Source organism: Cinclus cinclus, chromosome 5 (genome assembly GCF_963662255.1).
Source record: "Cinclus cinclus chromosome 5, bCinCin1.1, whole genome shotgun sequence".
NCBI lineage: Eukaryota > Metazoa > Chordata > Aves > Passeriformes > Cinclidae > Cinclus > Cinclus cinclus.
Genome location: NC_085050.1, coordinates 73,265,026 through 73,280,506, shown reverse-complemented (window position 1 = coordinate 73,280,506; position 15,481 = coordinate 73,265,026). Strand labels below are relative to the sequence as shown.

The 15,481-nt window shown below is 48.7% G+C and overlaps 1 protein-coding gene across 3 annotated transcripts in view; it reads right to left on the bottom strand.

The window, feature by feature from the left end:
- Nucleotides 1-15,481, bottom strand: part of SLC4A4 (solute carrier family 4 member 4) — a 115,915-nt gene that overhangs the window by 38,694 nt on the left and 61,740 nt on the right. For 2 of the 3 annotated variants that reach the window (XM_062493198.1, XM_062493197.1), the window contains exons 4-8: nucleotides 14,373-14,508; nucleotides 10,564-10,724; nucleotides 7,939-8,118; nucleotides 3,302-3,397; nucleotides 960-1,036 (exon numbers count right to left, since the gene is read on the bottom strand). In XM_062493198.1, coding sequence (XP_062349182.1) covers nucleotides 960-1,036; nucleotides 3,302-3,397; nucleotides 7,939-8,118; nucleotides 10,564-10,724; nucleotides 14,373-14,508 — 650 coding nt within the window. The remainder of the gene's footprint in view (nucleotides 1-959; nucleotides 1,037-3,301; nucleotides 3,398-7,938; nucleotides 8,119-10,563; nucleotides 10,725-14,372; nucleotides 14,509-15,481) is intronic. The other variant, XM_062493199.1, reaches the window with a different exon arrangement.

Here is a 15,481-nt window from a genome sequence, read left to right as displayed (position 1 = left end):
CTATTTCTTTTAAAAATATTTCCTTAGTCTGAACTCACTTTTCCACGTCAATTACATTGCTGTACCGCTTTCAGGACACAAGACTGTGACCAGCCATTGTTGAGGGACGAGAGTCATCCCCAACTGGCCAGCAATGCTGTGCTACCCAAATAATTTTCCCAAGTGACTCTCATTTGCATTCACAATCACCATGGGACTAGGGAATGCTGAAAGACACAGACAAAAAAAAGAGATTCTCCGAAAGAAACAGCCGGGCTTTGAGAATAACCCACTTCTTGAACCCAGACAAAGGTTTTTTTGAAACTTGCACAGAGACCTCATTGAGCCACCAGTTTTCTAAGAGTTGGAATAAACTTACTCTTACCCCTCAGAACCGGCAGCCTTCGGGAAGGACGGAAACGCACACAAAGACAGCGCGTATGCCACAGCACAAACATTACCCTAGTCTAAGAAAGAGGTCAAGTTCATGGACATTTGTCACTAGAGACCAATTTTAACTCAACTACTGACTGAATTTTGGAGCCGTTCTCCCACATTACCTGTCAGCACAGCCACCTTCCTGCTGGGACGAGCAGGGGAAGGTGGCACCTTTGTTCCACCAGCTGCTGCAGCAGGGACATGTTCCCCTACATTCTCCTGGCTCTACTTCATGGTTCCTGTGAACACTCAGCTCAGGGTGCTCCTTTGCAGACCCTTGTAACCCCTCAGCAGGAAGAGGATCCAAAAACCATCACTCCCTGGGTATTTTCCCTCTTTTCCCACAGGGATCAGCAAGATGCCATCTATGTGGTGTCATTTACTTCAGACCTGCTGCTTCCTAGGGTTGGTGATTAAAGTGTGGAGGAACCAGCCACAAGACTCAGAAATACTCACTCTTCTTTTTCAGGGCTAAGCCCTTTCCCCAACATCCAGCTCCTCTCCAAACACATCCCTGAGAGAAGACTGGACCTGGAGCTTACCTGGTCCTTCTCAGGCTTGTCCGAGATGTCGTTGAGGCTGGTGGAAGTCAGGTTTCGGTGAGCCATGGCTGGGCTGCCTGTAAGAACAACATCCACACCAGTTAAAGCACCTGCTTGGATGCAGTCAGAACAGAGGCTCAGGCTACAGCAACGCCTTTCCTTGGGAGGCTGATGTGGGGAATTCCTGGCCCTGACAAGCTGCGTTCTGTCACTTGATGTGGCACAGGGGGGATTTAAGAGGCTAACTCTCCATCACCTCTGAACCCAGCAGTCCAGCGACTGCCAGGGGAGCAAAAGAGTCCAAGGACTTTCCATAATTCCTGCCTGTGGGAGAAAAGCAAAGCACAACCACACTACTGGCCAAGTCACCCAGGATCCACCACAAACCCATCCCTTCCCAGGGCTGGGACGTTCCAGGGTTTTGCGCCCTGGCCTCAGCTCTCCCATGTGGCTGGAGATGCCCTCCTCAGCATCCCAGACACTGCGCACAGCACAGGCAGAGGGAGGGTGGCAGCTCCTGCTCCTTTGAGACAGCCCCAATAAACGCCTCTCTCGCTCCAAGTAAGCTCATTAACTAAGCTCATGAACCTTAAGCATCTCACTGGTTAAAACGTCTGTGCCACACTGATGGGCCAAGAGTCACCAATTCCTGACACCAGATTCTCCAGAGAGGTGAGAAACTCTCCAGAGACGCAGCAGAATAATTACATTCAGAACAATCCAAAACAAAACCAACAAACCAGTACTAAACAGAGACTTCTGGGATGGACATAGGATTGAAATCACAGTGGTCAGTGTGAATTGTTTATAAATGGTCCTGAAACGTTCCCATCCCTTCTCATCACGTTTGCAGGAACCTGAAACAGCAGCACAAGTTTTTATCCCAGAGTTTCTGACCATGAACTTCGTCGGAAAGAGAGGAAACATTTAAAGAAAAAAATGGCAAGGAGGCATCTCCCAACTGAGGCTGCATTTTGAGACCATATTTATTTGATATTATTAAAATAAATGTCCAAGTTCTCAGTGTTCTTCAGCTCCCAGCACAAACAAGCTCAATAATAAATCAGCATCAGGAGCAAATAACCAAAGGAGTGGGAATAAAACCTCTGGACTCCCCAGAGTCCTGGGTTTTCTTTAGAACATATGTAGGGATAAATTCAAAATAGCTGTACCTGCTGTGTGTTAAAGGGAAACAACAGCAACATCAGCACAGCCAAAGCCAAGCACAATTAGACGAATCATGTATTACAAATGGGGATCCCCAGCCTCAACTCTTCCTGCTGTTATTTAAGACCCCATTTAGCTGTTATTTTTCCAAATTACATCACTTGTTTGCTTTGTTTATTAGATTCCAAGCTGAATGTACCCTGGGATATAATGACTTTCTTCTCTGAAGAAAGGCTTGTGCCTTTCTCTCCCCTTGCTACCAGCCTCCTTCTCCTAATGGCTCCACACAGCCACACCAGTCCAGAGCATCCCCAAACCAACCTTCTCCTAATGGCTCCACACAGCCACACCAGCTCACCACAGTTCCACAAAAACAAGTGGAGTACAAAGCTTCGGCTGCTGAAAACCCTGTGGAGGATTTCTGGCACACCACACTCACCCTTAGGGTGTTTGCTAATGAAGGGTAATTTCCTGATCCAGGCCTACTTCCCATTCCTGTCTCTCTGTCAAAGGTGACATGAGCCTGTCCATGGCCACGCTCAGCCAAGGACTCATGAGGGAAGTATAGCAGGCTGTCCAAACCCCCCATCCTATTATCTCATCCTAGGAATCAGCTCCGTACTAACCTCTCAAGGGGAATACCCTAGAATTCAGACTTCAGTGGCTTGCCGTGGCCACCGAAGAACGCCTCTGTGCCAGCAGTGCCATAAGCTGTGCCCTCCTGGGAGGAGCACTGTGCTCCTCTGGGATCAGCAAGGCTCCCACAAGTCATGTCTGACACAGAGAATCACACAGGAGTGGTGCCAGAGACCTGTCTCTGGCTCACCCCATAGAGATCAAGCAATTTCAGGATTATTTATATGAAGATTAAAATATTTAAGCCCCTTTAACAGCCAAAGGATACTTCAAGAGACAAAAAAAAGTGCCTGCAGCCATCTTAGACTACCCTGGGAAGGGCATTATGACCTGCTTCATCCCAGATGAAGGAAGGAAGGAAAACAGAATGAAACAGTGCAGTGGAGGGGACGGTGGGGACAAAACGAAGAGCCAGAGCAGCCCCGCTCCCCACTGTTAATGCAGCAGCAAGCGTGAGGAGCCCAGCTGGTGGGACTCAGCACCTCCTCTTCCTCTCCTGGCCCCCAGCCTGCCCACCCAGAGCCTTGCCCAGCACTTACTGAGCCATCCCACGCTGGGGCTGCGTTGCACTCCCAGTTCATCGTCCAACGTGCGCGTGGCCAGGCAGGGCACGGAGCTCTCGAGCGGGCTGCGTGCTTGGGCCAGGCAAGCAGGAGACGGGAGCAGCAGCAAAGAGCAGGAAGAGAGCAAAGGGGAAAAGTTAAAAGAAAAGAAAAGAAAATTATGCCAGAAAGAAAGGCTCAAGCAGTGGTGAAGAGAAGCCAGGCAGAAGAGAAGGGGTGAGATGCACAGTGGGGTCACCAAAGCCCACTCATTTAGATCCTGACATCTCCTCGGCAGCTCCACCTCGCAGTGTTGTCGTGGCAGGGCTGGACACAGGTTCCATCCCTGGTGTCTGAAATTCAGGCATCTTTGAAGCAGACCTCAAGGAAATGAGTGAGCAGCTGCAGTGCCAGTGAAACTGAGCAGCTCCAGGCTGCGAGAGCATCAGTAACAGGTGTGCGAGAACAGAGATCAGGTCACGTCCCAGGAGCCAACTTTGAGCATCCTGACCCCATCCGTACATACTCAGGCACACCAATCCAGACTTGGAAATGCTCACCTTAGTCTGCAATGCTTCCAATGATGCCAATACATACACTGATAGGGGTTTTCCAAGCATTCCTCAGACACCACCTCATTTCTGACTTCAACTGCTCTCCTCTGTGCTGGCATGGTTCAGCTGATGCCAGTGTTCAGGTATCAAGGCACTGAGGTCACGGGTCACGTGAAAAACTCTGAACTGACTAATGCTGAACTGAGGAGCCATGGCTGCCTCATGCCTGGAAGTGTCCAAAGAACAGGGCTTGGAGTAACCTGGGCTGGTGGCAGGTGTCCCTTCCAGTGGCAGGGGGCTGGAACAAGATGGTCTTTCAGCTCCCTTGCAACCCAAATTCTTCTAGGATTCTGAAGTAGAATAAACCCTTTTTCCCCCCACAGACAGGTACTGTCCCACCTGTGCCTCAGCTGACACCTTGCCAACAGCCTGCTATTCCCATTCAACTGTTTCCAAACCGTGCTGCCAGCACAGTGTGAACAAACAGTGCTCAGGAGGTGTTTAGGCAGCACCCACATGGTGATGGGACCGTGCCATTATTTATGGTGCTTAAACACACACACCTAAACACATCACAGTTTTCTACAGGCTCTGCCAACTCTGGTTTCGCAGCATTTGATCGTTTCTCACTTGCCAAAGGCTCCCACGGGTGTTAAATTATTACAAAAACGCCGGCAGGCACAAAGCTCTGAAAGGCAAATCTCAAAGTGGGTATCCAATGTTGTCAGAGAAGGCTGGTAAATACTGATCAGTCCTCGGGCACCTGAAGGAGGGATGGGGAGCACAGATCCCATCTTATACTGCAGCAAACCCCAAGGTGTGCCAGCTGGAGAGCTGCTAGGCCAGGTCTTAGACACTGCTCCACGGGTGCAGGACAAGGGCTGTGCTAGGAAGGGATACAAAGAACTCTTCAAAAGTCACTCAACAAAACCAGTTACAAAAAAACCTGTCCAAAACCCATCAAAAACCCCTGCAGGAGTCCCAGCAACATGGAACACAGAAATATCCTTGCTCAACACTTCATACAACTCAACCTCCTACTAATGGGAGCAAGGAAAAGGACGGCGTCTTCGCAAGGTAAGGTAGAGGGATGGCTTAATCCGGCTTTGTATGCCCAGAATTTTGGCAATCATCTTTTTCCTACTGAACAGACAGCAAAGCAGTGTTGTGATTTATCCTACTCCATCCAGGGCACACGAGGAACTACTCTCTCTTGCCCAATTCCTTTCCCAGAGTAAAGGGATTCCTGACAAAACATCCAAGGGCCACAGCATGACCCATGTGAACCTCTAAGATGCAGCGATGAAGAGCAGGTGTCAGAACACACCTTGGCTATGTCTCTGCCCAACTGATCATTATGATCTCAACTGATCCCAACCGATCATAATGATCTCTGATCATTACCTCACCTTCAAACACAGTAGTTACATCAAAGATGGGGGCTGAGGATGACTCGCTCCCAGGGACCACAGAGCCACCCCCGGCCCTAGGGAGGGTTGGGAAAGGACAGAGATGCTCCAGGAGCAGTCATGACTGCTGGAGATGGGCAGTGCATCATCCTCCCTTGAGCTCCTGAATTTCTAGAGGCATCTAGGATAACGGCATGGGGCTCATTCATCTCAGAAGTGAAAAATAAGAACATTTTGGAGGCCCTAAGACTTCAGTTACTTAAACACTCTGAACCAAGTGAGATCGAGGTACCTCAGGATTTTTCTGACCCACGGCCCAGTGTATATTTCTAAATTTCAGATGTAGCAAACAGGTCCCACCCCTGGAAGTGCTCAGGGGCAGGTTGTCTGGCTTGCAGAAGGTGTCTCTGCTGAGCCAGTCAAGCAGGAGGCAGCCACATCAGCCGCCAAAACCGTTGTGCAGAGGGCAGGTGGATGCTCAGACCTGGTGGCAGCATCAATATTGGATGGCAGTTTCACTGACACCAAAATGAAAATGAACACCTACCTGGAAAGAAACTCTAGGGAAATTCAGGAGAGCTTGGGGCTGGCGGCACAGTCATTATGGTGATTAGCTATGCTAAGAGACAGCTGCACTCCTGTTGGCCTCATAAAATTTTTATCTGTCCAAAGGACACGCTGACACTCATTGAATCCAAGGCATATAACCTGATCAAATACATTCTGTAGTTACTTTTTCATTAAAGTGTAAATAATAAATAGCAGTAGTGACTATTCATGAGGTACTCCCCCCGCATGTCAGTCTCGCCCTTCTAAAGTCTCAGTGCACTTGTACTGTCATGGAACAGAATGTGCTACACATCCTCAGAGCACATAAATATCCCAGGTGGGAGAACAGAGACAGAGCAACATGAAAGGAGTGGCTGATGGCCAGACCAGGAAAGAATTCCTGGACAATCAGTCCAACTGAGCCAGGATCTGCACAGCCCATTCAAACAAGAACAAGAAATGAATCAAATTGAAAGCACTTCAAATCCAAGTAAAGAAGGCCTTGAAGCGACGAAAAATGAGAAGGAGGCGAGTGAAAATGTGAGGAATGCCCTTTGTCAGCATCACTCTTCCTGGGATAACCTCTGCCTACAGAGAGCAGGAAAAGGTTTGCAGCCCAGAACTGGGGCATCCCCTACAAGAGGCGACTGAAACACTCGAGCAGCAATAGCTGAAGACATGTCTGTCTCCTGCTCAGCCTCCCACACACCATGGCCACAGGCCAGGACTCTGCTCCTCACAGCAAACCTGGCCATCAAGGGTGCAGGAGTGGTCAGAGTCATGGAGGTGGTAACAGAAAGCAGATGCCTTCCACCCAAACCATGGGGAGCACACCATGGGAAGGCATCCAGGAGACCAGGCTGCCTGGGGCCTGTGGCAATGTGGTCTAGCAGAAGGAGTCCCTGCCCATGGCTCCTCCTGCTATAGGACTCATCTGGTCACGCAAAGCCCCTTCCCTAAAGCTGTGATTTCCTCAGAGCGCTCTCCCTAGAGTCCAGTCCCTCTCTGTTCCATAGGACTCCTGCAAGGATATTCATGAGGAATGCTCCCTTGGTTCACATTGCTGCACCTTGCGTTACTCGCTCCATCACCACCTTATCAAGGCACTGGGACACCACAAGAGGCATCACCCAGAGCAAGAAACACTGTCCATCCACATGCACACGTGACTCTGCAGCAAAATCAAAGGATGATCCAAGGCATTAATGAAGTGCAAGAACAGGTTAGGGAGAAAGGTTAGGGTGGTTTTAGAAGCCCAACACAGCAAGCTAAGAGGCCTTTGGTGGAGCAAGAAGAAAAGAATTTCTTCACTTGCTTTTATTGCTGGGTATTTTAAAATGGCAACTTTTAGCCCAATTCCCAGACTGCCACAGGAGACATTTGAGAAAACTCCAAGGCAGGACAAGAGGCTTAAAACTCCTCTTTTTTTGTTTGTTACCATGACCAAATCTCCACCCAGGGGCAAGCACTGAGTGCCCAGGCCTCCGTAGCTGTCTGCATACACACACACACACACACACACACACATTTAGGGACACCATTACCAACATGGCACTACCTGTTACACCTTTTTACCTTTTTTAGACAGAAGAGACATGTTCACAACACACACCATAAAAACTATTTTAGGACTAATAAAGCAAGATGGAAATCAGCTTTACTCCACTGGACAATGATTGTATGGCAATAAAATCCAAGCTCGATGTTACTGCCAGGTCATTTTTGATTCACAGTGCCACCGACACTGTTACAGACACGGAGTGTGGATGCAAGCTTTGTCTCTGCCCAAATGTTTCAGGTGATCAGCCTTTTAAGGTTCAGGCCCCACCAAAGTTTTCGTGCATCTCTCTTTCCTACTGTAGCTCCTAAACCATCTCCTAGATGCCAGGAAGAGCACCCCCCATCTCCCTGCTGCCCCTGGGGTCCCCGTCAGTCCAGTGAAGATGAGGTTAGAGTGCCGTGCCACGGCCGAAGCAGCTGTGGAGGCCCCGCTGATGTGGCATCAGCACGGTCTCACTGCTCCCACGGGGGTTAGGAAAGCAGCGTCAGGCCCACGCAGTTAGTTCTGGGCGGGTGGGTTGCTGTGACAGAGAAGGCTAGAGCCAGGTAGCCTCTGCATTACCATTATCGGGGTTGGAAAACATCCTACTTGCACTGGAGACGGTCTTTCCAATGTCAGCCAGCGAGCGCAAGTTGGATTTCTTGGTCTGGTGCCGGTGCTTCCTGAGCAGGGTGTAGGTGACCTTGTCCTTCAGTTCGGATTTCAACAGCCCCGTCTCGATCTGATTGTCAACGATCATCTCTGTGGCAGGCACAGGAAGGGGGAGGGACGGAAGAGCAAAATTAACCACAGAGCTCAAAACTGCTTCCAGGGAGAGCAGAGAGAGGGGTTGGAGACAATTTTCACTCTGCCTTTCTTACCATCTCAAAGCCAAGTTTCATTTGTATTAAAATCTGTTTTAGACATCCCTCTTGAAACAGAAGATAAGCATTTCCATCCGCCGTGAGCCACTAACACACACCTATTACACAGAAATTCCCTTCTGCTATTTCCTATATGCCACAGAGACTATTTCAAAGACCAGGGTAAGACAGCTCTTAGCTCAGCAATGGAATCCCTTCTGAGCCTGGGCTTTCGTGAAGATGTTGTAACTCTACCATAAGTTCCATGATGCTCTCAAAAAGCACACAGAAAAACTTCTAACAGATTCAACAAGGCCTGAGTTCACCTTGCAGGCTCCCAGTAAAATCTAATGTTAAGATAGAAAGAAGTCCTGGAGATGAGCCACTAATTAAATGATTCACTTGCAGGACTGAAGTGACGGCAACTACAAATGGCAGAACTCGCTCCAGTTATCACAGGATGTATTTTATGGCTTTACTTTTCATGGAGTCACCCGGAGAAAAGACCCCCAGCATCCTCAATGCCTGCTCTTTTCCCATCGATTTCCTCCTTTCTCCTCCCTTATCCCAGAGGAAAAAGGCAAAAAGGTGGCCACACTTATGAAGAATGTCCCCTGTCCAGTAAAACTTGCATGAAGTCGTTCCCTTGATGACTTGAGTTCATGCACTGTCCCCTGAGGGCAAGTGGCAGCTCGTATTTGTCTGCTGGTAACTTTTATTTGTGCTAATAATAAAAGTTATGGCAAGGGGGAGGCAGGACACAGATCACATTAGCTAACTCAGTGAGCCAGAAAGTCATCCTCTCCGTGCTGCCCAAGAATTAATGCCTCTTCAAATCCCTAAAGAAGAGCCTAGTTCTTCCTCTCCAATTAAGACAGGATGGGTATACACACGTAGGTACCCTTACACAACATGTCTGGCAAAAGGCTGACCTTTGTTCTTTGTTAAGTGCTACTTTACTACAAGCTTTTCTGGCTCATGGTTTTGGTTAGTGATTTTTGGAGTATTTCCTTCAGAACCTTCATTCAAGTTTATCCTTTAGCTGGCACTTCCCTGTTGCTGATAAAACACAAACAACAAAGACAGTTTTTCTTTGGAGTTTTTCTTTCCTGTGTGTCACTACCTGACACCAGACAAGTGACCATGATTAAATCATCCTGGAAATCCAGTCCTGGATATCCCTACCTGTCTGATTAAGGGTCTGGACCAGCAAAAACACCCTGCTCAGGACAGTGTCGCAGTGTCACAGCAACAGCAGCCACCGATGTGTAATTTAATCTCCTAGGAATTAGATTTAATTTGGGTGTTGAAGAAGGAGATTGAAGGTGACATCTCGAAGGGACTTCAAAAGAAAATTTAATGTTTGAGGGCTTAAGGTTTTGGACCATGAACATCAGCTTCTGAAGCAGGCTCACCTTCAGCAGAAAACTTCAGAGGCTCTTGGGGGGTTTACTTTGTTAAAACTTTGCAAAGTTGAGCATTTGGATACACAGACACAAAAACAAGGGAAGATAAATGTCACCGTGAGCACTTGTAAAACCAAGTTCAAAACCCTGTATTTAATACCAGAACCAGCTGCAATTGCGAGTCTCATGATGCAGTGTATGGGAGAATTCCATGCCAGGATAATTTTGACCTTACTTCCTGAGATCATCATTCAAATCACTGAGTTTTGGCAGAGGAAGTACTTAATTTTGCTCTTTTAGATCTCTTCACGTAATGGCTCTTAAACTCAGCATTTTGGTTCAGTGTCCCTCCACTGGATGGCTCACTTGGAAGAGTTGTTTTCTGTAAATTCTCACACACCATGGGCAGCAGGATCTGGCTCTCAGCATGTCACCGAGCGTCACCTCGGGCCACAGCTAACTGACCAGACCAAAGCTGCCCCCCCATTCTGCAGAGCAGAGCACCAGCTGGTGCTGGGGGTGCTCTCCCCTCTCCCTTGCTGGGGCTGGGAGGGATGCCCTATCCTAAACACCTGCCTTCAGTGGCAGCTGAACACCTCACCCAGGAGCAGCTCCTGGCCCGAGCGGTTCTGCATGAACGGTACCTGATGGGTATCTCTGCCCTCAGAGATGTGGCCCTTTCACATGTCACCTTTTCCACAGTGACCATGTAACAAATTCATGTCTTTTACTCTTCTTCCTGCACTGAGAAGGACTCTTTTCATCTATCTGCTATCCTTTTCTAGCTTCCCCTACTTCCTGCTTATTCTTTCTCTTTTTTTTTCCTCTTTTATTGGCAAAGCATGCTCTTTCATTAAAACCATCCATAAAACCATACCAGGGCCAATAAAAACTTGTGGGGAAGCAGTGAGGGGAAGAGTCGAGACAGGTGCACTTACCCACCACCTGTGGGAGGGAAGAGGCCTCCATATCCAGCATGATGGAGCCCTTCTCAATGCAGGTCCTCAGCTCAAACAGGCTGTGCAGAGACAAGGTGGCCACGTGTGGTTTGCTCCATCGCTCCCCGCCTTGTTCTACCTTCTCCTCAAACTTGATCCACCTGCAACAGGGAAGAGCAATGACTTGGGGTTAGGGCTGCTACCTCCTCACAGGGAAATAAATCAGCATTTCTGGAAATAAGGCCACTTGACCTTCACTGCCTTGGCAGTTCTGGTTAATGGCAGGACTCTCTTGTCTCAGAGGGCTGGTCCAAACGAAATGATTCTGCGATTCAAATTCAGGCAATCAAATACAGAATCAGCCACTGCCAAGATGCAGGCAGCATGGAATACTGCTGTCCCATGCCCACAGGCTGACAAAGAGGGGAAGAGAGGAGCACATCCCAGCCAAGTCTGAAGGTGCTCTTACAGAACAAATGGGTCACCAAAGAAGAAGGCACAAATTAAGGAGCCCATTCTTTCCCTCCAGCTGCTGTTTAATGATTTAACCAAGCATGTCTGAAAAATCCAGAAAACTTATCTCTAATGGAAGGTGAGAGCAAAGGGTAAAGCCTGGTTGTGCAAAACATTCTTTACACCCCAAAAACTCCATCACAACAGCAGGCAAGCAGGAGGTTCCACGTCCCCGAGCTGCAGCCCACCCCCACTTCCCCCTGCAGCCTTGACCCTGCCCTTGGCTCCTCTGCGTCCAGTCTGGAGCACGCAGGGATGGGCAGCTGGGAGGGGACAGGATGGGCTGGGGAATCTCACCTGGCCCACACCTCCTCCCTTAGCAGCAAGGGCCTTGGTGTAAACTGGGGGTGCAGGAAAAGGTGGTTCAATGGCAAAGCAGAAATGCTTTTTAATCCCCTCTTGAGATACCATTTTAATAGAAGCAGTAAATGAAAATTCAAGTGACTAATATAAAGGGATTATTAAGAAAAAACCCCACACATGTAAGGTAAGGAAGCTCATATATTTGTTCAAAAGAATATTATTAACAGCAAGCAAAATTATCTTTAATCCTGAAAAAAGTATTACTTGAGAATTAATCAATTATGGTTCACAATTGCAATAATCTCTTTTTGAGACTTTGTTTTTTCAAAGCTGCTTTTTAACTCAAGCTAAAAGACTGATTTTTATCTCCAACTGATAAGGTCCCTTTAGGTCACAAAAACTAAGGGTTTCCTAGGACACCTGAGGGACCTGGATGGATGCAAATCTGCGCATTTCAGGGGCTTTGTGCGATGGGGGAGGGAGTTACATTTACCCTGCACCAGCAGGAAGGCTGCAAATTACCAGTGTTTGTCCTCCCAGGGAAAGTGATTACTCACGACTATCAATATTTACTTTTTGTTTACTTTTCTCACTGCAATCCACAGTCCCAGCACAATAAACCAAACATTGACTTGCAGACCTGGGTGAACAAACGCCTGCTCTGTTCATGCAATCGGAGAGCGGTGTGGGCTGGGAGGGACCTCAAAGCTCGCCTGGCTCCAAAGTGCTGCCATGGGCAGGGGCACCTTCCAGGAACCAGGCTGCACCAGTATGGGAATGCCTGCATTCCAGAGGTGGCCGTAGGATACTGGGTGAAGAAGAAAAAGGAAAGGACCTGCAGCAGCTGGAGGCCCCCAGCCTGTCACGGGGCTCAGTGAAGTATCTTTGGGGACTAAGGCAGGGAGATGGCAGGAGGATGATGGCATTACAGAGAAAAGGAATTACAGTGTTGGACTGTGGGATGGTGGATAGGGGTTTTCTAAACTTCTATTACCATCTTTTTTGTTATACAGGCAGTGCCAGGAGTTACATTTTTATCCTTCACCCTTTCACACCTGGTGATGTGAAACAGAGCTTCCACAGGGCTGCTGGGAGCGAGGTGCAGCAGACGGAAGGAATGTGCAGATGTCAGAACAGAGCAGGAGGGAGATGAGGAGGGTAATTAGATTGTTTGTTCTCTCAAATACAAGTGCAGCCTTTAGCCCTGCACCAGCATGCATGCAGTGTTGCTCTCCCCAGCTGGGAGCTGAGCAGTTCTACCCTGGGGCCAGAGGAAGCATCAACCCCTCAAGGTCTCTTCTGCCCTCCCCTCTCTCCTCCACCCACACAACCCTGCACGTTTTCCTGTGTTTAGTACCTGGTCATGCAACTTCCCATTTGTGGGGGGGCTTTTCTGCAGCAGCAGATGCAAAGCAACCCCAAAACAGCTGGCAGACCCCGTGCCCACTGGAGCACAGCACCAGCCAGCTCTGGATGTACTGGGAAATGCTCAGGAGCTCTCAGGAGGTTCTATGGTGCAAGATGAGGAAATTTCAGGAGTGTACTGAAAAATCCTGAACAATCAGACGCTTTGTAAGATCACTATCCACAAAAGCAGGAGGTTAGACCAATTCAGAAATTAAACAGCACCTCAACAGGCTGCTTCATCACAATCTGTGCTATTCCTACAAAGAATCATGGATCCATTCAGGTTGGCAAAGTCCTCTAAGGTCATCCAATCCAAACATTAATCCAGCAAAGCCAAGGCCACCACCAACCCACGTGCTTAAGCATCACATCTACACACCTGTCAAATCCCCCAAGAGGTGAGGACTTCACTACCACCCTGGGCAGACAACACTATGGGTGAAGAAATTTTTCCTAATATCCGACCTAAACCTCCCCTGGCACAACTTGAGGCTGTTTCCTCTTGTCCTGTGGTTTGCTGCTTGGGAGAAGAGCCCCAGAAACAATCTCACACACAGCTCAGTGGAACACTCCTACCAAAGACGTGCAAAAAAAACCTACATCAAGAAGTGCTGAATTCCTGGTAAGAGGAAAGAAGAGCAATAAAGGGAGAAAAGGATGAGCAACAAGTCACAAGATAGAGAGCAAAAGGGAGAAAACCATTAAGTAAGTTCCCCAAGCAAATGAGAAGCAAAAATAAAGCAAGGTAAGAGGTAAAGGGGTGGGTGGTGGACCAGCTCATTAAATCACAGGTGAAGAAGTGTAAGGCGACCAAACAGGGGCTAACTTTGAACACAGAGAGTGTCCTTAAGAGGGGAAGGTGGGTAAAGAGCTTAGCCCAGTACCAAAAAGGAAAAGTAAAACCCCCAGGCTCAGTGACAGCAATTGGAAATAGGTCAGTGGTGTTCAGATATAAACTGCATGTAACTTGCGGCAGCCACACCCTAAAAACATTCCAGCTTTTTTGTCATGGCTTTTTGACCAAACTAGCAGCAGCATCAAAGAACCCAACCAAGGAACTCAAAGCAGGCAACCCCATCCGGCATTTAACATGCACCTTGAGTAATTTCTTCACAAGAAAATACCTTTAAGCTTTTTTCCTATTTAAAATTAATTCCATCAGTAACTGACTAGGACACGGAGAGCTAAAATTTCCCAGCCTGTGGTGTGAGCTGGGACCAGGCTGAAAAGTTACTTTGGAGCAATTGTAGTGAAGCGGCTTTGATTCAGCCAGCAACTTCTGGCAGTTCCGGCCCAGACATGTCCCCCTTTGCAAAGCACTACTGAGCCCATACTTCTCTCTCCACAGGCAAACTCTTGCAATCAATCCGGCACTCTGCTCTTTTCCTGGTTTTTCTTTTGGAATATTTAAACGAACCCTAAAATCCTTTCATTTATCAAAGAATGGCAATTTGAACTACCCAGGCTCCTTTCTGTGGCCGCCCCACGCGATTCCTGCGGTACCCACCGGAATGCTAAACCAGGGATTTCCCATGGGAGCGCTGCTGGCTGCCCTTCCCTTTCAGGGTAAAGGAAAACCAACCCACCTTGCAGTCTCCTTCCACTCCATCTCCTGTCCATCGACAGCCAGAAGCTCGTCCAGCTCGGTGAAGAGCTGCGGGGGCGCGGGGCTGTCATCTTCCTCTCCCAGGATGAAGCGGATGCGCTCGGCGGCGGGGGAGACTGCAGAGGTGAAAATACTGCGGTTAACGGCCTGCGAGATGACCAGGGATGTGCGGCTCCTCTCCTTGCCCTGCTCCCCAAGGCCATTCAGCTGCTTCTCCAGGCTGCCTCTGCCATCTGACATCCTCGTCGCTGCGGACGCAGGGGTGTGAGCGAGGGTGCCTCAAGCTCCCTCTCTCCCCTTCCTTGCCTCTCACTGAACTTCTGACAAGTTCAAGCTGGGAGTAAAGTTCAGGAAAACTTGTCTCTTCCTACAGACCTTAACTGTGTTACAGCAATTTGCAGTCCTTGTGAAAAAAAGCACAGTGGAGCTCAGCACCAATGTGCTCTGCGGCGCTGCCCGAGGACCTGCCGCTCTCTGAGCAGCCCGGATCCTTCACCCCCTTTTTTATATGACCTAAAACCAGTTCCGGCCAAACCAATTGGGGGCTTGCTGGCACAGCATCCCACTGCTGGCTTTCCCCTCCCTCCCTGCCAGCCAGGTTTGGACTGCCATTGGCCTGCAAGGCAGGCTGGAACCTCCCCAACCCACCATTGGAAAACACAGGAATACTTAACAGAAGGGTTGTCTCCTCCATACATGAAGAATGCAACCCAATGCATTTAGTCAGGCACCAATGCACTGAAAAAAAACCAACTGGTCCTGGTTGGAAAAGACTGCCTGTTTAGGCAAAAGAACTATGCTCAACACACAGCACAAGCAAAGTCTGTTTGCATCGTAAGCTCAAGAAAAGGACAGAAACCCCCTCCTGGTTAAGGATTCAGAATTCAAACCCAAGAACATCACAGCCCCCATCCCAAAGGCCGAGGGCATCTCCTAAAGGTAACTGGAGCCCACACCACCAGAGTCACCTTGCTGGAGGGCTCCTTGGGGTCTACAGCCCTTTTCTCAGCATATCACCTTAAAACAAAGAGGTGTGACCCTGTGAAATTTTAAGACAGGTGTCCTTTCTGCTGGATGTTTATCAGCATG